At 42.0% G+C, this 26,062-nt stretch overlaps 1 protein-coding gene across 3 annotated transcripts in view; it reads right to left on the bottom strand.

Annotated features, from left to right (window-relative positions):
* Nucleotides 1–11,858: 11,858 nt before the first annotated feature.
* The window catches only part of hdac4 (histone deacetylase 4), a 123,175-nt gene continuing 108,971 nt past the window's right edge, over nt 11,859–26,062 (bottom strand). For all 3 annotated transcript variants that reach the window (XM_082508454.1, XM_082508453.1, XM_082508455.1), the window contains 5 exons: nt 20,953–21,071; nt 20,100–20,233; nt 14,067–14,151; nt 13,740–13,881; nt 11,859–12,983 (listed from right to left, as the gene is read on the bottom strand). In XM_082508454.1, coding sequence (XP_082364580.1) covers nt 12,944–12,983; nt 13,740–13,881; nt 14,067–14,151; nt 20,100–20,233; nt 20,953–21,071 — 520 coding nt within the window. In that variant the 3' untranslated portion in view covers nt 11,859–12,943. The remainder of the gene's footprint in view (nt 12,984–13,739; nt 13,882–14,066; nt 14,152–20,099; nt 20,234–20,952; nt 21,072–26,062) is intronic.

The following is a 26,062-nucleotide window of genomic DNA, read 5'->3' on the forward strand; positions in this document are numbered from 1 at the left end:
TACGTTCCGGTTTTTTTTTATTCGAGTTATATATTTTAGGCTAGAACATGTAGTTCTGCTGATTAAATTCAAATAAAAAATACATCAAAGAAATAAATATAAAATAAAAAAAAAATTTAGCCAATTTTTTAGATGGGCGTAAAAGAATACGGCTCCCATGTAAACCACATTCTTTCCCTCTTTCTCCGCTGGGTGTGAGAACGTGCCCCTCCTCTTGTTATGGAAAGAAAACACCGAGAAAAAAAACAGACCATAAAATAATACAGCTTCATTAACAGTGCAGGAAACTCGAGCCAGTTTCAAACTGGGTCATATAAAATGTTTGTACGCTTAAATAACGAGTAATCATTTCAAATGGCGATGCCTTTGTGCTTCCTAACGAGCAGGGAGCCCCCAAAAAACCGCAGATAAGGACAATAACTCTGCCTGTAGTATGAAAAAAAAAAACCCAAAGACCCCTCCTAAATGACTGAAGAAATTCCTTTGAATCTCCGCTCAGTCAATACATCCAAACTGTTTACATGTCGTTTTCCCAGACGTGGTTAGATGCAATCTAAACACTAAAAGGACCTCATTGTTAACGTGGGGCTGTTAGTGTAAATGGATGGCTGACTCTTTGTGGCTATTTCAGCTGTGTACAGTGCACTGTGGGTCTGCTGCTGGAATAACTGGGTAGCCTAATTTTATCAACCAGTAAAACAAACGCCTGCCCCCTGGTTTAAATACAGCACTTTCAAATTACTTTTTCCCGCACTGAACCGCCGGCTTCTCCGGTGAAAAGCTGTATAAAGAATCAGCGATCTTCACTGAGCTGGTCTTATAAAATACTTGTGTTACTAAATATTTAACCCTCTACATGAGTGATGCTGAGTCTGATTTTTTCTTAATGGTCTTTGAACGCGGCCTCAATTAGGAGCCACCTGCAGCCACCGTGGCTTTATCCTCCTGTAGGTTTGTGAATATGGTAATGCGGCACTCTGCCGTCAAACACTTTTACTGTTTTACAGTGTGAGGAGTCTGTGCAGCAGGGAGCCTCTTTTATTTTGAAAATCAAGAGCTTTCCATCACTTAGAAACCGAGAGTGACCTATATTTATTTCAACCTTTTAAAATAGATTGGTTTATATGATAAAGACGGTGTGACCAGTCCCAGTCTTACTGCTCGAGGAATGGCACGACCCTCCCTGCATGAAGGGTAAGGATCAGGCCATTGTAAATGTGGTGAATTTACACATGCTATACCTGAGCCGCATGGCAGCCAAAACACACTCACTGGAGTTTCTGTATAATAACAAGCGCATATTCCTGTGAGCTCTAACTAATTAATCTCTAAGAGTTTAAGCAATAATAGCCAGAATCCTTTTCTAAATCTTTCACAATGTTTCAAAAAAAATATGAACAGACGCCACAGTGTGCAGTCACTTTTGGCATGGTGGTCTTGGACGTTGTTGTGCAGCCCTTCCTACCAAGGCCGGCTTATCCATAGGAGCCCGTTTGATACCTGCTCATTATCCCAGGCCCTCACAGCTGAGCAGCACAGAATCACCCGGGGCCACCGCTCCAGTGGTGCGAGAGATCCAGATGTTTCCCGTAAAATCAGACGGAAAAAGCTACAAAACTTTAATTTGCACTAAAAAACGGAATAAAGTAAAGGTTTACACTCTGTGTGCCTCAAACGGTATTGTGTGTTCGTCTGGTTAAGTAAAAAAAAAAAAAAATCAAAGGTTAACCTTTTACCACTTTGAAGGGTGATGTTGGCTCAACTCTCTCTCTCTCTGTGTGTGTGTGTGTGTGTGTGTGTGTGTGTGTGTGTGTGTGTGTGTGTGTGTGTGTGTGTGTGTGTGTGTATTTGTTTGTATGTGTTTGCTGGCAAGGCTGGAAGTCAGCTGTGTAGGCTGCCACTGAGGGAATACACAAAGCATTAGTCAGGCTTCAAATATGCCTCAAAGTTTTGAGCCATATCTGATTTTTCTCTTTGGTTCCCCTGTTGTGAAGGTTTATTTTATCAAGTTAAGACTGATGAAACGGGTGATTAAAAAGGTATTCTTGCTAAGAAATTAAACTACTTTGAGCAAGACAGCTCTTTATTATTCAGTATTTTATGCATACACTGGCCTCACTAGAGGAGAAAAATGCTTCATGCAAACACAACAAAAGCTGCAAACAAGCCACATAAAGATCCTCCATCTGTCATAAAACAAATAAAAATGAAACTGCAGGCGTTTCTTTCTGTGTTTATATGAACCGGTGCTGACATTATGGACATCTTCACTAACAAAGCAATAAACTGCTGTGTATAAGGTAAATGAGCAGAAGTTCAAATGCGAGGAGAGAGTGTGTGATAGTTTGAGAGTTCAGAGAAACCTGGCAGAGACTGAGCTGTCGAGGCTGCCCTGAAAAAAACAGAAGATTCTGGCATTTTTCTTAAGCTCGTCTCCACCTTTCCTTCATTCCATCATTTATTCAGGCGCCCTGAGATCCTACACAGAAGCATGTGCCTGCATTACTGTCATATCTCAGGCTCATATTCTTAAATATGAGGATTTTATTTCTTCAAAGAAGGTGGAAACTCAATATTTTAGATTTTTCTTAAGCAGCTTTATGCCTCTTACAGTCACCACACGTCGTCACTCACAGTCAGCTCCTTCCTCTTCATCATGCATCTGCTGATTGCTGATTATGCTGATTACACTAACAGAAAGCGTTTGGTGTATGGGATAGTTTGTAATGACTGATCGTTGAATTCCACCAGCAAACCCTTTTTTTCCCTCAGTCTGCTTCGATCCTGACCTACAGCCTCAAACTTAACAGACTTTACACGACACTGCTGAGGTTCATCCTCCATTAATCCTACATTAAAGGGCGTGGCACTCTAAAGCACTCCTAAGTATCCTCATAACCCCGATTTTGTGTGTCTGTCATCGGCCCTATAAAAAGAAAAGTTCACTGCATGCACATAGTTCAGGTCTCATACCTACTCTCTGGCATCTCCGTGCTTATCAAAGGGTTTCCTGCATTTTACAGCTCTGAGTCGTAGTGTGCACATCATCCTCTCATCCCCACACTGCTGCCGTTCACTGCGTGTCTCTTTGGGGTATTTTATTTCCCCATTTTGTGTGACAAACACATCTGCAGTGCAGTTCTGAAAACACCTTTCACTTCTGATTTGTGATGTACTAAAAAAACCCGATCTGATGCTGCTGCCACGTGAAAAAAAGACAACGTCTGATCTGTCATGTTGTTTTCGTATCTCTCTGTATGAGATTACTGTTGTTATAAAAACAGTGAAGGCAATCACACTCAGTTCTGGAAAGCAGAGAGACCAAATTCCAAATTAATGTGGAGGCAGATGCTTTTGTTGAAATCCTCTCTGGGGTATGAAGTGTTATTTAGGAGTCTTTTATGACAGACTGTCAAAACAAAAGCTTTTTTTTGGAGCATCAATTGATATCAGGTCTGGATTGCATTAAGAAATAAATGTGATCAATTAAGCAATAGATAAAGTATAATTGCAGAGCACAAATATGCATGCAGCTGTGGCCTGGAGCTGCATTATGTGTGTTTATTATACATAACCTCTGGTGTTCTCTAAAGTCCATCTGACCTCAGCTTATATGCATGCACACATATATATAAACTGCATCCATTTCTGACTAACACAGCCAACATCTTTTATTGTGCATTTAAATATGTATTATCCCTTCATAAGATTGAAAAAAAAATTGTGTGAATCGTCACACCAAGTTAGAAAATATCCAACTTTAGCGTCAGTGATGTCAGCCAAACAATAATTGCAGCCTTGCTATCAGGTTCAGGCGAAGGACGGTGGAAGAACGAAACATTTCTTTAAGGTTTCACTGTTTTTTTTTACTCACAAACAAATACACACAAAAAAACACATTAGCTATAATAACAGTTGATCAATATTTCTAACTCACCCCATAGTGAGTTCGGCCAGACACCAACAAATCAGTGCTTTTGCTGGTAAACCACAGTTTACAAATATGAATATGTATAATTTCCCTTCACCGTGGCTGAGAGCCAGTAACGAGGCTGATAGCTGCTCACAGACAACGCAGTAAAATTTGATTTGTCTGCAGGCCGGGGAGGAGACGAGGGTCTGTGTTTGTAGGGTGATGTGCCCCCACCTTCCTTTGCGCATCATTAGCACTAGTGATGACTGCAGGGTCAGCAGGAGTCACCAGGTCACGCCACTTCAGGAGCCAACCTTCTCGTTTATTTTTCACTACATTCAAGAGAAATGAGAACTAAACAGCTAATATGTTCATATATAATTTAAGGCAAAAATAAAATATTTACTCACTGCTTCGAAAACCCAAAAGGAATTTGTTGGTATTTTTTTCCACTCTGCACAGGCACCACTATAAACGCTGAGGTCCATCTGTAGGACACAGCGGTTAAATCCACATCACAGTTCAAGCCGTCTGAAGACCTGGAGACGCCGCTGGTGGCACGGCTTCAAACAAGCAACATTCGGATTCATGATTACGATTACTGTGGAATTAAAAACAATAGACAATAATGTTATTAGTAGCATATCTAGAGAACATTTGTAAATAATAATAACAGCATCAATTTTCTCAGTCACTTCAATGTCACTGCAAGGCGCTTAACTATATTTTGTAAGATAAAGACCCCGCAATTATACAGAGAAGACAAACACAATTTAAAAAAAAAAACCCTATGTGCAAGCATCTAGCAACAGTGGGAAGGAAAAACTTCCTTTTAACAGGAAGAAACCTCCGGCAGAACCAAGCTCAGGGAGGGGCGGGGCCATCTGCTGGTTGGGAGGGAGGGAGACGGGAAAAGATGGGCTGTGGAAGAGCGCCAGAGATTAATAATAACTAATTATGCAGAAAGGTGTATAAACACACAGTGAGTGAAGAAGCAACAACCAGGGCATCATGGGAACTCCCCAGCAGCAATGACCTAAGTCGGTGTAACTAAGGGAGGGTTCAGGGTGACCCGATCCAGCCCTGACTATACGCTTTATGAAAAAGGAAAGTTTTAAACCTAATCTTGAAAGTAGAGGAGGTGTCTTCCAAATCCAAACTGGAAGCTGGTTCCACAGAAGAGATGCCTGAAAGCTGAAGGCTCTGCCTCCAGTTCTCTAGGAACAACAAGTAAGCCCACAGTCTGAGTGCAAAATACTGTTTTGGGTGTGATAATGCACTGAGATGGGGTCTAACAATTAAAGACCCTGTATATGAGGAGAAATTGTAAATGGCCTGTATTTGTATAGCACTATACTAGACCCTAAGGACCCCAAAGCACTTTACACATCCAGTCATCCACCCATTCACACACTGGTGATGGCAAGCTACATTGTAGCCACAGCCACCCTGGGGCACACTGACAGAGGCGAGGCTGCGGGGCTCGAACCGGCAACCTTCCGATTACAAGGCAAACTCCCAACTCTTGAGCCACGATCGAAGGATTTTAAATTGTCCTTCGCCTCCTCCAGAACCACAGGTGTGCTCAGCCACACCTCAACGACATCTCAGGAACAGCTGAATAACAAACCACAGTGCCCGAAGCATTGATCTGGCCCTCAAAATCCCCAAATACCAAACTAATCAAGCATCTGTGGGATGTGGAAGAACAGCCTGATCCACGGAGTCTCCATCAGACAATCCACAGGACCCAAAGGATCCGCTGCTAATGTCCTTGTTATAGACGACCGCAGGACGTCCACAGCGGTCCCGTGGAAATTCCCAGATGGGTTTATGGTTGTTCTGTTGGCAAGAGGCAGACCTACACAACATTAAGCATGTGGTTTTAATGTGGCTGATCAGTGGATGTACAGTATGTGCTGCTGTCCGTCACTGAACTTCGTACTTAGTCCTGAAACCCAAGCTGAGAGTGACCTACTGTTGTTCTGTTTGCAGAGCCTTCCAGCCATGTGTGTGTCTTTCCATTTTTGATGTCAGCGCACACCGAACAGTAGACTAAACACACACAGTAGCAAGATAAGCAAATGCTGCACAGCTTTTCAAATACACTATGGATCAGAAGTGTCAGCCGGACTGACGGAACATCCGATGGAAAGAACAGCAAACGGCCACAGGCTCCTCACGTTCATTTCCATTGTTTCCAAAGTCATGCTTGGAATAGAAGAAGTCGAGAGAAACTGCTGGATTTGTTCTAATTTTGTGTCTAACATTTCGTCGACCTTTCCTTCTCCAAGACTTCACAGACATTACTCGACTGGGCCGCCTCTGTGATCCCAACGTACATGTTTGTTAGGACCTGTTAAATATAGCTGATGTTTGTGTGCTGAAGATCCAAATTTAATTCTAATGACTCTCTTCTATAATTAGTTTTATATGTCATCCAAGCAACTGGCCAAAGCCTCATCGCCCATTTGGAGTCACTCGAACCTGCAATTAAAAAGTGCGGCGATGAGCACAGCTGGGAGGATGAGGCCTTTTTTTACGCATACGGGCGGCTGGGTAATGACAGAGCTGACTGATAACGGCTGACGCTGGAGGAAGATGAGCAAGGCAAGAAAGCTGCGGCAGACCAGAATGTCACAGCAGGGAAATGAGAGGGAAACAAAATAAGGGGTGGGGGGTTCTGACTTTTCAGTTCTTTGTTGTGGAAGAAGAAACCATCTTGTGGGTTGAGCTTCAGGAGGGGGGAAAGTTCAACTAGCAGGGCTTCACCCGTTCTCTGACCTGACCTGACTTAGAGGCCACGGGGGTTGTGTGTCACTGCATAGCGGGAATACGGTGAACTTAAGGTGAGACGGGCAGTCTGTGTGTGTCACAGGCACGCCATTAGAGCATCTCAAGGCACAGAGGAACCATAAAAGAGCACATTCCCAGCTTTACTGTCGTTGTTTTTAGTAGTAGCGCTTTCAGAGCTCTTTTCAGCATCTCTAAGATGGTAAATATTGTCCCTCACGCCTCAGCTGAATGTCATTTTCTCAAGAAACCAGATGTTGTCTTCTCATTTGTCTTTTACACTGCATGGTGCTTCAAACCTGACAAGTCTACAAATCCTGCCGCAGTGGTGTTATTTACACTGTTACTCACTGAATTCAGACTCTGACCGAAAGCACAGCGATGTATATTTATTTGAGGGGAGGAAAGTCGGGATTGGCTTTGTTTGTTTTTGGACTGTTGTCTTAGCGTTAGTTCCACCACCATCAGGGATTCAACGCTGGTTAAGACCTTTGACCTCTCCAAATGGGTGTTTAATCCTGGTCAAAGCTACTGTGGGGCCCTTGTTGTCGTTCTTGCCAATGATGCCCACCTCTGGACGTAAAGGCACACTACCCCAATTTTACACTGAAGGCTGTTTGCAGGAACTGGGGAGCGCAACTTTGAATGTTAACATTTATAAAAACTTGTGTGCCTGCAGAGGGAGCTGTGTGCAGTGTGATAGCTTCTTTAGCTTCAGATTAGCTTTAATTTAGTGTGCCATCTTTCACTCTCATTATTTTAATTTGTATTATTTACTGTTGTCATTTATATTTTTATTAATTTAAATTTTTTTGGTCTTAAATCATTTGCTTGTTTTTGATGACTTTGTTAGTGCAGCACTTTGGTCGTCGTCTGTAGTGTTTAAATGTGCAATATAAATAAATTGACTCCGTTTTTTTGGCTGTTGGTTGGATTAAAGATTACAAGCTTGAAAGAAAAATCAAATCTGGGGATTTTCGGACCTTTAGCTTCTGTTAGAGCAGAATATCTGACCAAACAGTCTGCGGTCAATATACATCGCAGGAGATTTGGCCAAAAGCATATTAGTTTAACTGGCGAATCTACTGGGATACGCTCCAGGACTGGATAACCAGTTAAGAAAATGAATGCATGGATGGACCATCATCATAAATATTAGCATGAGGTCCAGTTGACTATGACTGGAATTACTGGAGGCGAAGCTTGGCAGATTCAACCATCAGCTACACCCTGCTGTGTTGGCACACCTCTCAGTCAAACCATCCACCCTCCTGATTTTGACCTTGAACAGATCCAGATGGATGAGTTTTTTGCACTAGCCTTGGACTTGTGAGCTTTTTAATGCTGTAAAGTTTGATATTTACATTTTAACTATGGTATTGACTCACTTGGAAGTTGCCAGTTGGAAACTGCATGTCTGCAAGGCCAGATCAACCTCATCAGAATATCCTCAGAAACACAAGCCTTTCTCAGGCTCCATCTTTTTTGGAAATTTTACCAAGCGTGGCATTCATATGCAACCATATGATATGTTTATGCAGGATTAAACTCTGTCTAGTCTCCAACCATTACCCACCACAACAAACTGCTGCAAAGTAGCGATGGAAGCAGATACGGATATGCTGTTGCACTCGAACTTTTAAGTGCAATCCCTTTAAATCTCTGTAGTATTTCTTTTATCGCGTATGAGGACACATCCTGAACGTCTGCCTTCATGCTTTTTCTTCGAAATTACAGCAAACAGTAAAAGCATAAAAACACACATTGAGGTTTTTTTTTCCAAAACAATACTTTATAATGTACATGTCAAAGACAACATGTTAGAGCAAAGGTTCCCGAGAAAAATGTACTATTTTTGTAACAATGGTGGAACAAGTCAAAAACATAACTGATAAAAAAAAAAAGAATATGCATTTTATACATATGTAAACCTAGAACTGTTTGTTTCTGAACCACAGTGGTCAAAGAGATAACTGGCTTATTTACTGGAATGGACAACTGTAACAATGACCTGGCGTCTGGATGGAGCCCTTTGATGAGTTCAGACGTGACAGAAAACACAAATATCTTCTGAAAATCCTCCAAAGTCACATCTCGCCTGGTTTGGGAAAAAAAAAAAAAAAGACAGTCCATTCTGGTCTTATAGTTTACAAAGCATCCCACCAAACAATTCATTTTCTACATAAATACAATAAAATCTATTGTCTGTGCTTGATACTATTTCTTTTTGTGACTTATTCAACTTAAGTCTGCCAGGTTTGATGATTCATTCGCTACAGGTGAAAGCACAACATGGAAAGCACCCAAATTCCTCCATATTAGAAACAGAAAGAGAAGCAAAGAGATAAAAATAGTTTGGATACAGTGAAAGTCCTTCAGTGCTTGATCCCTTGTGCTGGTGTGTGGCAGGGGACAGACAGACAGGTAATGCATGCAGACAGACGGATCATGCAGGGAGAAAAGAGGAGGAGCTGCGTGGGGTCAGACCGGGGCATCTACAGAAACAAGACAGCTCTCAGACCTGCGAGGGTTAAAAAAAAAAAAGATTTACCTTATAATAAATGGAAATTACACCAAAATGGAATGCTGCTTTTTTCTTTTTGGTTACTGGACATTGTTTTAAGACTAACAGTGAAGACGGATGGCCAGAGTAGCCAGACAGTGCTAGTTTTGGCAGCGTTTGAGAAACGAAAGCATTAAACAGAAGAAAAGCCATGACTGGCACTGTTGTGCAAAGGTTCTGGGAATGTTCTGGGCTGGGTTACTGAAAGGCATCTCTTCAAGTGTGTTAAAATGAGCCGAGATGTCAGCATATCCCAGCTGAGGTCATATTCAGGATAGCCCGATTATATGCATTTTCATATCCTGACTATGAAAGTACGCAAGTATCACACACACAAAGAAGCTGGCCAACATCTACAAAGGAGAAGAAAACAATGTGTGTCTCACAAAAAGGGAATGTACAGAAAAAGCTAAAAAATGATAATAAAAGATGCCCTGCTGCAACCAGACCAGAGGTTTTGTTTTGGCAGAATTTACTTTATGCACGATTTAATGCAAACTGTATTGGTATAGACATTATCTTTAGAAATTTACTAAAAAAAGATGATGGTGGAAACAATCTACCATATCCATATCTCAACTACAAAAGTTACGGAAAGGATTTGAGACTTAAAGACATTAGTGGTGCATTAGTAAGGAGAGGGAAGATCTCTGCTAGATACATTCAGTTAAAATAAGCAAATTTATTTCTTGTACGTCTGATTGAAATTCCCCCCCAAAAAAGAAAATCAAACGTGTTTTTTCCTGTTTTTTTTTAAGGCATCGATACCTCGGTCCTGCTTGGCTGTTACTGTGATCAAACTGCGATTTTTAGATACAGAAACATAACTTGCATACCAAAGCTGATGAGACTTCAGCTGTGAACTTGAAAAATGTTAATTTAAATTAAAAACTAAGCATACTTGGCCTGATAAGGAAATAAACGTTGATCATACAAAACCATTTGCAAGGCCCGTCGTGGTGATTTAACACAGGGGGGAAAAGCAATGGCTGTGTTCCAATTCTAATCCGCCCTCGCTATTCTTCCTATTCTTTCAAATACGTCAGATGATAATCTTTAACAAAGAGGAACAAAAAAAAAAGACTCAAATTTCCTGAAATACTGAAACTTAACAGATGCCAGGCAAGATATGCGCGCAAGAACATCTGCACGAGAAAGAAAAGGTATGGAATCTGACAAATATGTGCATTAAAATGCAAGGCTGAGCAGAGGGCGACTGCACACCTACTGTAACAGTGTTATGGTACCAATGGGGTAACTAATGAAATAAACAAAACAGACAACAAAAAAGTCATTACTGCTGAGAGACAAAAAAAAGCCAGAAAGATGCTGCTCAACACATGATCAACAGCAAAAGGTGCCTTCAGTAACACCCTAAAAAGGGCCAACTGTAACTAAGACCCACGGAAAGTATTGTTTTTCAATACCAACTTCAAAAACAAGATCGTAGCATTTTGTAATGTATAGATATATAATATACTCATTTCTTTTTATATATAAATCTACTATGAACAGACAGTAAATACACAATTGTCCATCATTATACAAAGTAGAAACATTTGAATCCCAACGCTCCCGCAAAAACCCTGAACCCAGAAAACGTACTCATGTAACGTCCACTAAAAACAGAGTCTGAACCCTCACCTGCTGTGAAGTATGTCAGCTTTACAACATAACAGAGAAACAGAGAGTGGACAACACGCACAAAACAACAGGAAAATTGTACAAAAATAAGTCACTAGAGCTCAAAAGCAGAAAAAAGCGAAAGAGAGGAAAACAAACCACAAAAATAGTGAATGTGTGTGGCAGGAATACTCAGGAGATCAGTGTCCTATGTACAGTAAATAACAGTAAATACCACAGCGCTCCGTTTCCTGTTCACTTAAAAACGACATTAAAGACATGATTAGTTTTTAGGTCAAATAAAGGCAGCAGAAGGTAGTTGCCCAGAGGGCCAAACACAAGCTGGAAGGAAGTTAGCATGTTGATCAGAGGGGCCACTATAGTCCTAAACTGGGACTGTTTAATTATTAAATTAAACTACTACGACCTAGCTGCTGGCTGTGTGTGTGGTGCAGAGCGACTGGGAGCTATATCATGGGCTTGACTTCAAAAAAGTCAGAGCAGGAAAATTTTACATCTTGTCTTCTAAAATATTATAACATATAAAAATGCTGATTCAAAAAGATTTGATGCTCAGATTAGTAACGAGACCCGGCCTAACGAAACGATTCAGAATCCAGGAGGACAGGCTGAGCTACATGTGCTATTTAAAGCTCAAATATGTGCATTTGAGCCAAGGGCTGTCAAAAAGAGGACTGCATTTTATAATGCAGAACACCTAAAAATGTTTGCATACTATTAAAAAAATATAGAGAGAACAGTTTGTGCTTTATTGAAAACGAAGAGGCAGAAACATTCACACCTGCCTCGTATCACCTGACATTTGCAAAGTAGATGTTCTTGATCGAAAGGATCGAAAGATGTTAGGCCAGCTGTGAAAGCTCCAGAACACCCCTCTGGAAAATCCCAGGTGGTATGGTCCTTGTCTTAAAGAGAGGGCTGGTTCAACAAATGAGCCCATGTGAGATTAGTTTATTTCCATTCGGCAAATGTCTGAAAAAGTGAGACAAATTCTAATGTAAATACCGACACTGCTCAGTCGTTGTTATATGTGTGGGGCGGTAAGTGGTTATACTCTACAGAGACAATAATCTGTCATGCTTTGGCTTCATTTTTATGTAACTACTACATACGATATAAACAGGATTCTATCTTTCATAAGTCCAAGTGCTCCAGTAAAGTGCATGCTACGTATATCTTTCTCTGACAAAGAAGAACTGGTGCCTATGTGATTAAACGATACAATTCCAACTCTTAATTTCCTTTTTAAAGGAGCCACCTCCAACTTGTGGCTGGGAACTACCTTCCAAGCTGACACTGAAAATGAGGGGAAAAGGTGGGGGCAGAGACAGTAGGCTGGTTGCAGGGAATTATAGGTAAACATGCCAAAGTCCTTCAGTCTATGTGCCAACAACATGCAGGCAGTGGATGTCTTGCCAGGATAGAAATGTGTGAGGGCTTGGGGAGAAGAGGCCTCAGTCCCAAAACTATTTTTAAGGCAAAACTCTTCCAGTGGAGTTCAAAAAAATTCCACCAAGTTTAGACGGGGTGGGGGGAAAGGCACAAATGTCTTTTACTCTAACAGGTTTGTGACCTTTCTCATCTGTAACCTTCAACAACATGGAAAACTGACGTTTTTTCCCTCTCGTTTAGATATCTGGAAAGAGCAAGAACCCATCTTTAGTCCAGAGTAACAATCACAATAGCTATGGTGGTCTTCACGAAAGCGAAGAGATGAAGATAAAGCAGGGACAGAGCAGAATTACACGAAGAGTAGATGACTGTAGGTCCTCTGCATGGTTCTCACTGGCAATCAAAAGTATGTCTGTCTAGTGTTTTAAAAGCACTGGCACTGGAGGTTGTCATTACGGGATAGCTGAAACAATCGTATATCCAAAAGTCTTTAAGTGCAATGCAATGCAACGCGTTTATGCTGATTGCTCAGTGCACCGCTGATCAGCAAAAGGGTCGCTCATCTTCAGTGGTCCATTTTTGTCACGATAAAATGCCACAGACGAGTCTGAGTGATCAAAAAGGTCGTGGATGTTTCTTTACATAGGAGCTTCCTCTTCCATCGGTTCCTCTTCAGCCCTGTGAAAAAAAGATAACACTATGAACAAAGGAGAAGTAACAGATGCTTAAAACTGTTTCAACTAATTAACAACAAATACAACATATAATGTTACAGCAGGAAAAGGCTGCATTGAAAGAGTCCTGTAAAAGAAAGTTTTCACAGGATTCAGTAGCGTGTTGAAGCAACAACTAGAAGTCATCATTTTCTGTTTGACTTTTTCCTTCTCTCACATCGTGAAGGAATTTTGGCTCACTCTTCTTTGCAGCTTTGCTTCAGTTTTTTTAGATTCGCAGTCATTCATTGATTCATTTATCTCTCACAGCAGCATTTCAATCACTTTGGACTTTGACTGGGCCACTGCAGCACTTTGATTCTTTTCTTTTTCAGCAATCCCATTGTGCTTGGGATCATTGTTGTGTCCTGGCCCAGTCGGGGCAACGGTTTTACTGTAGCCTCACATTTAATTCTAACTACAAGATTCCCAATGTCCTCTGACTGAAAAACAACTTGGTGTGAGGTGTTTGGGCTGATGTGCCGTGTTTGTTTTCATTAAACAAGGTGCTGTGCATTATGGGCAAACACCTTCTGTTGTTCAGAAGCAACTTTGTAAACCTAACTTTAGGCTTTTTCTTGGCAATCCCTCTAAACAAGCAAAGCTTCTTCAGGGGTAACTCTGGCTCTGGTGTTGCGATATCGTGATGACCTGCTTTACCTCCTGAGCCAAATGTACACTAATGTAAACCAGTGACTGTAAATGACGACAATCAACTTACCTCTTTCCAACGTGCTTGTTTGCAACAGACAATGAGGCCATGGCAGAAACAGTTTCAGCTTCCTCTGCTTCACGCTTGAGGGCCTCACTCAAAGAATAACCCAGCGAGGAGGCAGAACGTTGCAGTGAGCACCAGTATTTACCTAATAACGAAATGCAGATAGAGTGTGTGCAGAGATATAATATGTTCCGCTAACTGGGTTTGAATGTGAAGTTTAGCATTTAGAAGCTTTGCTTACCAACTACCTGACTTACCCTTAGGGAAGCTAGTTACACCTAATTATTATTTCTAATGCCAGCAGGAAAAAAATGTAAAAGATCTACTCACTGTGAAATTCGATTACTTTCTCCATAGACCGTACCGCATTTGCATTTGGTCTCTGCTGCAGCACCTCATCGGGAATGGGGTCCAACTGAAAGGAACAGAAAACGATAGAAAAATTAAGCATGAAATGTTTTTGTCTATCAAAAGAAAAACATGCACATTTTTACAGTATCAGCGCTGAACCATCAGAAGAGTCATCTGTCAGACTACTTATGGCACCTTTGCTGAAATAAAACTGCTCTAACTTGGCGATGAAGCTATGTCTACTGGGAACATCGGTTAAGCGCTTTAAATGTATCACAGCGTTTCTTCTGGTGAGTTGCATATGGCGAGATAGGCCTTTCTATAAATGTGACTGACAGCTGTTCAGAAGCCTCCCTCCAAAACTTCACTTGAACTAATGCGAGTCCCTCCAGGTTTAAGGGATCGTTTTTGATCGTGGCCCACGGCCCACAGTTGAGTCAATCCAAGAGGTGGGGAGCAAGTTTGAGCTGCTGACACAATAGAAAATAGGCCTGCAGATGCACACCACCTCCCACTCATCAGCAGCTCTGCTACTCTTTGACACAATCGACAATGCGTGCTTTGTACAGCGTCCCACTCCGAGGACACATGCTAGTGCAACAGATGCATTAAAGCAGAAACTGCCAGTTCACCCAAGCGCTTGCACTGGCACACACGTGCACGCACGAAAAATGCAATCCTCAGAGAGCTCAGCTCCAACTGCAACACACAGAAAACAGGGCTATTCCCCAAAGTGCATTCCCAACCCGGAATGATTCAATTTCCCTTTTGGCCAACTGCACATACGACACTTTCTCATCCCATTTTGTCAAATAGGCTCATTCAGCTCCACATTCCACCACAGACAACATGCATCCCTTTTCTGCTCAGTCATAACCCCAACGGAATAAAGCACTGACTGAGAATCATGTAAAGAGAGACACGGAGAGAAAGAAAAACAGTTTGGCCTGAGATTTGTGAGCAGAATGCCAGAGAGAAGAGGAAAAAGTCATTGTCGGTTGGTCTCGCTTGGCCGAGGCTGGAAGTTTTCTTATAATTAAAACAAATAGTGTGTGGGAGGAGTTCAGAGGGAAGAGGGAAAAGGCAGTCTGGGGAGAGGGATACTTTAATCCTACTGTGGCACGACAGGCTACATCATGCAATGAAGAATGGACAGAGGTCGCACACACACACACACACGCGCACACACACACACACGCGCGCGCACACAGTTTTAGCACAATATTTTCATTGGCCTATTTAATATTTGGCCAACACTTTCATCCAGAGTAACATACAGTAACAATGGACGGTCATTAAGCTTCCTAAAGCTTAATGACCGTCCATCAACTCCAACTATTTATCTATGTAATAAGTCAAAGCCGGCCTTACTTTTCCATACTGTTTAAATCCAAACAAAACCCTCAACGCACCAAAGGGCCGTTCGGGACCTTGCTGATGGTTTTCAGTCACCTCTTTGTTTCCTTTCTGTTCACTTCTTATTTCATTTTAATTCACGGCTTGCTTCAATTTAGGGTTAAAATACACCTTTCCTCAACACTAACCTAAGATTCAGTGACAGATCTGCCTCGCTGCCGTTATAGGTACAGCAGTGAGGCCCAGCTACGAGAACGAGCTGCTGCACTCAATAATCGACAGCCATGGAGCTCAATTACCGCAGAAGGTTCGGTTCTTCAGCGCCGCATTTAGTCTGGCAATGATGTACGCGTCAACCCGTGTCAGCCGGCTCTCCTTCATATCCCGCCTCTTCAGCAGAGCTGAACTCGGAATAAATGTCTGGATTTTTTCTCTGGTGTTGCCATTTCACAGAAATGAAATCACATTTATGTGATACTGTAATTTCAAATGTCATTTAACTGACTGGACAAAGAAACGAGGGAGAGAAGCACATGAAATGACCCGAGTCATATGCAGCTCTGCTCCTTAAAAGTGGTGTAACATTACTTTAGTTGTGGCGGAGAAGGAAACAGCAGTGCTTATTATCCCATCTCAAAATTTCCAAGTCTGTAGACTGAAATCATTAATCTTTTAGTCAAAACTAACTCCTCCAACCTCCAGGCTACAGCCACCATCTACCCACCATAACCCAAGCCAGTTCCAGCCCAGAACTACCCAGCCCGTGCAAATCCAGCGTGCGTCAGCTCCCTGTCAGAGCGAGGTCAGGGGTTCTCTGGGGTTTCGTGAGGTTCACGTTAGAGCAGAGTTGGATAGGGGCAGTCTGTCAGCTTGATTGACAGCTGGGCCTCACGCTTATAAACTTTAATGGCTCTTGTCAGGGTAGTCCAGGGGCCCCACCCAGCAGGTGTGGCAAACGCACATATACACACACATACAGATATGCAAGCGTACTCTAACACAAGCCCAACTTTCTCCAGGACATCCTCTGTGATGATAATTCTGCTTATTTGAGTTGGTTGTACTGGCCTTGGCCGGATGTCTTTATAAATGTGTCGCAGTCTTTGATAGATAAGTGCGAGAGAATGATGGTTTGAATAATCTCTGAGGAGGTCTGCATCGCTCTGTGACACAGCGGTCCAAAATACAAAAACTCCTGCCCAAAGGAACTGAGACACCATGGAAAGCCATGAGCTGAGCGAAAGGAACGTGGCCCGGTAAAAACATTCCTAAGAGAGGCTGAAACCAAAACAGTGGAAAGAGGAGGAATTCCACTTGTTCAACAAAGAAAAAGTGCACAAGGCATCCATTGTTTACTGTTGTGTATGTGTGCATGTGTCGGCGGTCGCTAAAACCAGTTGATTATGTTATGCTAAGTAAACAAGGAAATGATGTGCACTGTGCAAAGCAGGCCACCTTTTTTGGAATAAAGGTGTGGGTTAGCCTTGCTCTAGTGGGGGAACAGTCAGATCCAAAGAGGGGGACAGGTGAAGTCGAGTGTCTTACTGTAACTGGAGTGTAAACGCACAAAATAACCTCATTGACAGCTGGTAACAATTAGCATATTAGCCAGTTGTTTATCAAATAATTGCTAACAACCGTGGTTCGAGCTGGGCCAACATCTGTTTGTGAGCAATCATCAATTAGTCCAGAGTTCAGAGTTGACTAGTGGAGCTGCCAATGCATCATTCATGAGCTATTTAACTAGAGAAACTCCAGCATTATGCATTACAGCAGTGAGACTGAATAAAAGAGCCTGTAAAGTCCATTCAGCAATTTTCTTCCCTAACTCTTCCCACCAGCTAATTTGAGCTGCTTTCAAAAGAAACCCAATACTCATTATAGCAAAGCTTGTCTTAACCTGCCAAAGAAAGTACGGCTAGAACTCTCACACAAGTTCGAGTAAAACACAGAAAGTACGAGACACAGGGGAAGAGAAGATGATGTATAACATACAGAGTCTTTTGCAGTACCTGCACATTACCTCCCAGTCCATGATGGTCAACTAAAGAGCACCAACAGCATGAACAGTGTTTCAGTTATAGTCGTGCATTGGGTTCATGATACCTGCAGACAAACCCCTCGCCCCCCCCCAGGCAGCTGGAAGCAACATAAACAAATGCACAGCTGACCAGCAGTGATCGTATGCCTCAGTCCATCCCTCCAACACGCACACATGCACAAACTGAAACAGTCTCAAAGAAAGAGAACGAAAGTACTCAGTCGTTCAAAAAAAAAGGATTTATTCTGACTGTTATTCATTTGATGCCCAGCTGGCCTTGGACCCAAAGGTTGGCAAGGCTTCACTGTTCCTAAACTTTGTTTTTGCCATTACCAGGACAGAAAAACAAAACAAGAAAACAGGCCACCATCCTTTCCCTCCAGCTCCATCCCCCACTGACGTTTTCCATCAACATTCCTTGTCCATTACAGAAACGTTTGCTGAGATTACGTTAGAAACACTTGCTTCCTGCTGTTTTGATCCGATCAGGGACATTTTAGTCTACTTTTTCTTCTTTGCTATCAGCTATCAAAGCACCAAACAACCGTGTGATCTGCCTTTGTTCAAACAGCTGACATCACTTGCTGCCAAAGAGCCAGCTGGAGCAGGTCATGCAAACTCTAGTTCTATCTTTGAAAGGGAAAAACATCATTGTGTTCTTCACAACTTTACTCAAACCAGTCTGCCCATTCAACACATGCCAGTAAGGCCTTCTGTACAACATGTCCTGTCAGGCTCCTGCCATATATCTATATCTATATATATATATATATATAAATATATTTAAAATCATTATTCAAGATTTTGTTTTTTAAATTAAAGATGAAGCCAAGTTGTTGGGACTTGTGTATAGTGGCCAGGTTTATTGAAAAAGACTCCGAAGACCTGCACAGGTACAACAATACTTACACACGTCTTAATAACAATAGCTTCCTCCCTCCCGACTTCAAATGATTGCTCCATTTCCTTTTATTATCGGATTCCAAGACCAAGGCTGACCCTGCTTGCAGAGGTGTGAGGGTAACCACTTTCAGATGTGTATCAATGACAGGGCCCCGGGTGAGAGGGATGCCCTGCAGAGCCGAGGCAATTGACGCTCCCTGCCTCCTGCCTATTTTCGAATTTTCAGCTCCCCATGGCACTCGTCCAGGTACCTCCTCCAAACCCCTGCTGAGACTGGTGCTCTACAGGCGGCTGAAACCTTAGAAGCAAAGCCCCTGGCCTAAAATATTATTTTTGCTTCAGGGCGGTACTGTGAGTAACGAAAGTGTCCTTCAAGCTGGAAGTCATGAGCACAAACCTTCGTGACAGCAAAAAGCATCCGCCCTTCTGAAGTGTCCTTGAATTCCTGAAGCTTTAACAGATGTAATGGCAGTGCTATGTACTGCAGCTTCAAGTCATTGGTGGGCAAAATGCAGGTACAGAGAGGCAGGTTATTACATTTAGCCTCCAAGTTTAGCCATTTCCCATGAGCTGGAAGCTTTCTTTGATCTGTTTAGTCAGCGGTTAAAACATCGCCAGCGTGCTCACGATGCACTTTACGATTCTTTTTAGAAACGCCATTTTTATTTTGTTTTTCATGCAGGCTTTGTTTAGAGTTTATAAAATAAAAGTACATTTTTAATTATTATTGCTTTTTAGTATTTTGCATTAAAGTGTCCCGAGGAAAATGTTAATAACACTGCATCAATACACTGTTACATCACATGGTATGATGTATTTGTATTTCAAGGTGCTCTATACTGCTGATACTGCAGAAGATGACGGTTTTAGCAGGAACAGAAACAACTCCAATGACAACGATCTGAGCCTGTGCGTGTGGCAAAGACTCCAGTTTAGATTGTTCCATTTTTAAAATAAATGTTAATATATGTCAGTCTGGATATTAATCCTCGATGTAAAGTGTCTCTCAAGAATCTCCACTTGAAACCGCAGTTCGCTGGTTCCTTTGCAATGAATCAGACACCAGCTAGAAGAAATCTGTGGGTAGCCATGAATCACAGAGCTGCTCCACTCCACAACCTACACACTCTACAATTAACCTTCTGCCTGGAAATCCTCCCTCTGACGTATGTGTGTGTGTTTGGTGCTCACTTCCTGTCTGAGTGGTGGGGTAGATGAAGAAAATGTGAAGAGCTTGGGCTTGGATGAGTTAAAAATAAAAATCAGCCTGCTGTTGTTGCAGAATTGTACAAACTTGTGGCGTAGTAATAAAATACTTTTGAAAACAGGTTCATCCTTCAGCAGGGACTATGAACCAAAACACTGCCGTTATGTGCGATGTAAGAAAATACATGACAAACACTTAAATATTCAATCCTAAAACATTGTAACAGCAAATCAAGAACCGAAATCATCGCTCAGTGATTCATTTGTAACACTTTTTGTTTTAGCGTCATTCATTTAAAGTGTACACAAAAAGTCTGCAGTGTTACTGAACCGCCTACTTGCACTGGAGCTCAAACTCCAGTGCAAGAATTATATGAGTGCTCACATATCATCACATATCAGCTGACACAGGCAAACGGTCATCTTTAATGTGCTGATCAAGAACAGTTTGACAATACTTGACAAATATTTAAAGTACTCTCTCCTTCTCTCTCTGCACATCTTACCTCATTGCCAAGCAGAGCAGAGATGCAGGCTTCAGAGGCATCACATATGGCTGTGAGGTCGTGACCCCCCTCCAAGGCAAGCACCAGCCGACCGCCTGCCAGACCCATCAGCTGCCTGGTCAGGTAGCCAAAGCCTGGACAGACAGGAAATCACAGCAGAAATGGCAAAGGGAGGGAGAGAGAAAGAGCAGGAAAAGAAAGAAAGACGAAGAATGAAATGGTATTCAGCCTCTAACTTCCTTTCTGGATATTGATCAAAGAAAAAAAAAAGCGGCTGGAGCGTGGATGAAGGAAGGGGTGAATGCATCACAGAGGAAAAGAGAAAGCGAGTGCACTGTGGATTTACTGGGGGGCAAAAAACAAGCCCTAATATAAGCCAGGTTTAATTTTAATAAATGTGGCTTTGCGTTTAGTCTTGGTCACAGCCTTTGATGTTTTTCCTCTCAGGATGAGGGGCGTTCTTATATATGTATTCAGCCATACTTTAGTCCCCCTAAATTCGACCATATCCCCTCTTCCTGCAATCCTCTTTAACCCACCCATAACCCCCCCTCTTTGACAACAAAGACCCCTAGCTCTTATTTGAGATCTGCTGGATGGTTTTAGAAAAGCTCTTTGCTGTCACGCCAGGGTCTCTATCTGAATATGTAAGTTAGATATGCACACTGCACACAAAAGGGGCGAGTTTATGCTTTTGAGTCTTTCCTAGCATTGAAAGCAGTGTAGCATCACAGAGCATACGGCACGAGTGACGTGGTGCACGCCTTAAGATGTGCATATATGATTCAGCTCATAGGAAAAAGAAAAAACAGATTTAGAAGAAATGAAATGGACAGTTTGAATCAGCACTTACATTTGGCTGTCAGTTTGTATCCTCCCAGCGGTGGGGCATGTCCATCTACTGCATCAAAGCCAGAAGATACCAGAACCATATCAGGCGCAAACTCATTGGCAATAGGCATGACCACCGTCCTGGAGAAACAATAGGCAACGTAATGTATCCGTAAAAACACTTTAGTTAAATCTCAGTCAGTCAAAGGTTTTCAGCTTCTGATGTCTATATTTCGACCTTACACATCAGCATCTGCATGCATGCTTCTTATTTGGCTTGCTGCCCCACACACGAAGGCCAGAAACCAGAAGTAATTTTAAAGTCTAGTGTTTCTCAAAAACATCACAAAATCTTGGCGATAAGTGAGGTTAGATTTTGTCACACAGCCTTGTGGAAAATTCTCACTATTATATTGTATTTTTCAAGCAAGGCTATAAAAAGTGTCACACTACATTTCACTGGCATTCTTGCAACCGGATATTCTTAAACTGCCACATATGGTTAATATTTGATCTAAATGACAGGGTGACCGGGCTGCTCTTACTGTATGAAACATGTATTTTTAAAAAACAAATGCATTAAATACAGCAAATACTTTAGATTAGAAAGAAATGCAGCTCAAACCACCAAAAGGAGAATCAAAACCACCAAGCCTGAGATTTCAAGATTAAATTATAACACTATTAGAAGCTGTCCCATGTGAATATAAACAGTTCGTTTTTCCCACTGCCATATTTCCAATACATGAAACTGTGTCAAAGGATAAGGAACTCACAACAAAGCATACGTGGACATTAAAGAAGCACAAAAACCAAAGTGCTCACATCAACAAACTCAGGTCTGACAGACTTATAAATACCAAATAACGATTACCTCAGCCAAGGTTATTAAACACGATAGCTCGGAAGGTTGAACTTTGCAGTCATGTTTATAATCCATTAAAATTTGGGTTAGATCTACCAAGGTCTTCAAGGTTAACTTGATGATTTATTGTTTGAAAATTGACAAAAATTATTATAAATTGGCAGCTTATAGAAAGTACCATATATAGACTTAAAGTATCATGTCAGATTTGACCTCTGCTTTGAGATCGATGGACTGATCTGAAGGACAAAGTGATGATAATAGTATGTAGAGCTGCTGAAAACTATGTTAATAACTGCCATCGTCTTTAGGCATATATGGACTGCTATATGGCTTTGCATCAGTATTGTGTTAGCTCTGATGGCTAAAAGAAGAGTAACAAGGACTGCTATAAAATCAATATACTAAGAAATGGCTTCAGTGTTCTTAGTGCCCTCGTGATGTTGCTTTCTTCCACTCTGAGGATGCTACAATTCACTCGCACTGTCAATGAATTGCAGTATTATTTTTTTTTTAATTTCTAAACGGTCATTTTTCTCCATTTCATGGTTTTCAAAGCAAACATCCAACTAATCAGTTTGTTTGTACAGTATGTGTGTGGTAAGGAAAACTGCCACATAAATGTTTGAAGTGGAAGTTTTGGAAATTTAGTGCAATGAACCGCATGAACCTTAAGTAAAAAGGAAAAACGGAAGGACAGATATAATTGCATATGTGTATGCGTGTTAAGTACGGAGGATAACTAAGACTGGATGGGTGTGGTGAATGAGGGCTGCTTGTGTACAACCTTCATCTGACTGCTTGTGTGCAATGTGTCATACACAGAAATCAAATCAACAGTGGAATAGTGTGGAATGATTCACTGCAAGCTGTGGCTGGAAAATCCAGTCGGTTTATAGGATGACCTTGTTTTGAAGAAAGGGTTTTTGACCAAGCAGATTAGATAAAATAAGATTAGAGCTGTTTATATTTAACTTTTTTTGTCGTCCTATCACAAAATAACAATAACACAACTTTTAAGAAGTGAAAACTTTAGATGTTTATGGGGTTTCCATAAGTTATGAACCTGTAATAATCAATCCTCGAACTAGTAATAACAGGAGGGGCACAGACGTATCATGTGACATAGCATTCTGGTTTAGCATAATTTACAATGTCTAACTGAGTTCATAAATAGGACTTCCCAGATGGCAAAACAAGTGTCTCTGTCATTCGCTGTGGAACCTCTGGCATGGCACAACAATTTTTCTGGGGCCTGGGATATTTGGGCAAGTAGCATTTTAGTGAGGTCTGTGACTGATGGAGTACCACAGGGTTTCGTTGTAGGTCCCCTGTACTTTGCTGACCTCAGGAACACGGTGTTGGTTTGCCAGCTGTGGGTGAACAGCGTGCCCTGAGCTCCGTAGGCCGCAGGTTTTTCCATCTCTTGCTCACCACCAAATTATAACCCTTAGCTGTGCACACCCCACCCCCCACCACAACACAACACTCCTACATACACACAGCTGTCTGAGGGAGAGGTGGGAGGTAGCACTGGGAGGTTTTTGGGAGTCCCAGACAGTAAGTATACGCTGAGTGTGAGCGTCACTGTGCGCTATCGTGCAGCTGGCAGCGTTTCAGATGAAAACGTCAGGCCGAATAGGATGAAAAACAAAGTGAACTTAATTGAGTAAAGACATAAATGAAGAGTGGATGAATGAGGCGAAAGACGTGACATACTGTATCTTTTTTTTTTGCTGTTTTCCAGCCTTTCATATACTTCAAGTCAGACAGCCGTAAACAACACAAACGTGTACACGAGCAACACAGATAATTATGTTTGGATTTATGTTAAATTAAAAAGGACTTCTGCTAAACCCTCTGACTAACTGCTACATTTATTTAAGCATACAGCCTTGGCCCATTAACATTTGGGGGCCATAAAGACCCCACACTAAAAGAAGCCTGCCACAGACGCTTATGTGGCCTGACACACGACTTGGTGGGAAACCTTGACTGCCGAGGATATGCCTCAACCACCAAGGGCTCCTCCACCCTCTCCCCTCCAACCTTGAATACAAACAGCAACTAGTTCTGGTCACAATGCTGAAAACTGCTGGTGTCGACAGTTCCACACCCCACCCCACTGGAATAATATCCTGACATTTAAACAAATAAAAAGCCGCAGTGATCAATTACCAGGCTGGCAGAGAGGGAAGTAAGTGGTTTTGAGAAGGGCTAATTGTGCGTGAATAAGAGGCTATGCACGCTGAGATGAAAAAGACTTTTTGTTAATTAAGGGAGGGGAGAGTTTACGACTGAGCCGTAAGCGATGGGACATCCTGACCAAAGAGGCTGAAATCTAAACCACTGCTGGCTGTCTCCCAGTTACATTTAACTACAAATGCAATTACTTGACAGCTATGTGGTCTAAACTTTTGTTTAGCATTGTTTGGCTTACCTAGCAACAGGTGCAGCTGAGTCTGCATGCACAGAGAGCACAAAGGAATGCTGAATGGCTGTTGCACTTCAGCTATGAGATGGCTTTAATAAGAATACTCAAAATAGATGCAGCGGAGCTCGGGAAAACAACGAATCCTACACTTCCTGTTTCTGCAAGCTAGAATAAGCCTGGTGACATCACTGGGGGTATTTTCTCAGTCTTTTCAGAGAGAAGGAGCTCCTGTCCACAGAGTGAGGAGCATTCCCTCAGCTGTATGAACAGATCTCCATGCGTAAAATCTGTGGAGGCGAACACATATCTTCGATTGGCACCGCTTTAAAAGACTTGACCATGCTCAACCTTATAATGCACACTCTTTTTCATTTACTCTGCTCCAAGTAATTTCTCCTTGTCTGATTCCAGTGAGCACTTTTAGTATTTGGCACATGTCACCCAACATGATATCAAATGTGCACACTCGAAAAAGTTAACGCGGCAATAGGTCTCGGCATAGCTGTCATTTATTTGAGCCAAGAAAAACTTCCTCTCTCGGGACTACACATCTGTATGTAATTAATCTAGTCCTGAATTTATACATTGCCAGATCTTGATTATGCCCTGTGATCCCATGTACTTCAGCTTTGTAACATGAAAAGCAGTACTGTCATGTACAGAATATATATTAAAAAAAAAGTATTACTATCCTATCATTTTGTATAGGATGACTGGCTCTGGTCTAGATGAAAATGCCACCAAATTAGATATTTGTAAGCTTTAAAGCTCAGAGAAATTCATTCTCATGGGGGAAAAAAAGGAAAGAAAGATCCTTCAGAGGGAGCAGCACTTGTCAAACCAGCAAACAAAAGGTTAAACTGCAGGCTTCCCCCCTTCGTTCATAAAAAATGAACAGGAGAGCAGGAGAAGAGGGAGAATAAGAGAGCGAAAAACTCACACACGCACACTTACACTTCAAAGCCCTGTCATCTGGCTCTGCGGAGAGCTGGTTTGAATTAAATTTAATTCTCCTCCTCTCTCGTCTTTCCAAGTTCATGGCAAAAAGAGGGGGGTGGGTGGGATGGGGGTGAGAGAGGAAGAGAGAGAGAGAGACGGGGAAAGAGACGGTGCTTCTGGTTTTCATTAGGGCCAATTTTCTTATCTTTTTTCTCTGTGCTTTCTGGAGGCTCAGACTTGATCCCCTGCAAATGCAACGTGGCACAGGCCAGAGGAGGAATGGGAAGGTACTGGCTGCAAGGCACGCATCCCCTCCTCAAGACAGAGAGAGGAAGGAAAAGACCAAAACACACAAGTAATAAGAGTGAAAGAGCAACTGTGTTCACCAGGTGTTTATTTTGGGTTGTAGATGTGTGAGCAAACAGATATGAAAGGTGTGCATTTGCACATCTGTTGCACTGTGCACATTTTGCACACAATCATGCAAATTTGAATCAGGGCATGATGCATTTGTTTGACAATGAGTGCATGCATGCGTGTGTGTGTGCGTGCATTTGTGACAGATCTATGACCTGCGCACAGGTTTGCTGGTGCCCCCGTGGGGCATATAAATTGTCCAATACCTCTGGAGCCTCTGGGAATTAATGGTGACACGACCTGAGGTTCATGAACACCAAGCTCCTATTCTGCCTCACGCAAAGAAGGCTGAATCGCAATCGCATTAACAACCTCAGCATGCACAGGCTGATATGCAAATGCACGTATCTGTGTTCATCACTCCAGGACAAACGCACACAAAACAAGGGCATAAGAAAAGTTGATCCAGATGACAGCAACACTTTTAGTCCAGTGTGCGTTAAGAGTGTAAAATAAAATATTAAATAATTGTAAATG

This window comes from Aulonocara stuartgranti (genome assembly GCF_965226115.1).
Source record: "Aulonocara stuartgranti genome assembly, chromosome: 16".
Classification (NCBI taxonomy): Eukaryota; Metazoa; Chordata; class Actinopteri; order Cichliformes; family Cichlidae; genus Aulonocara; species Aulonocara stuartgranti.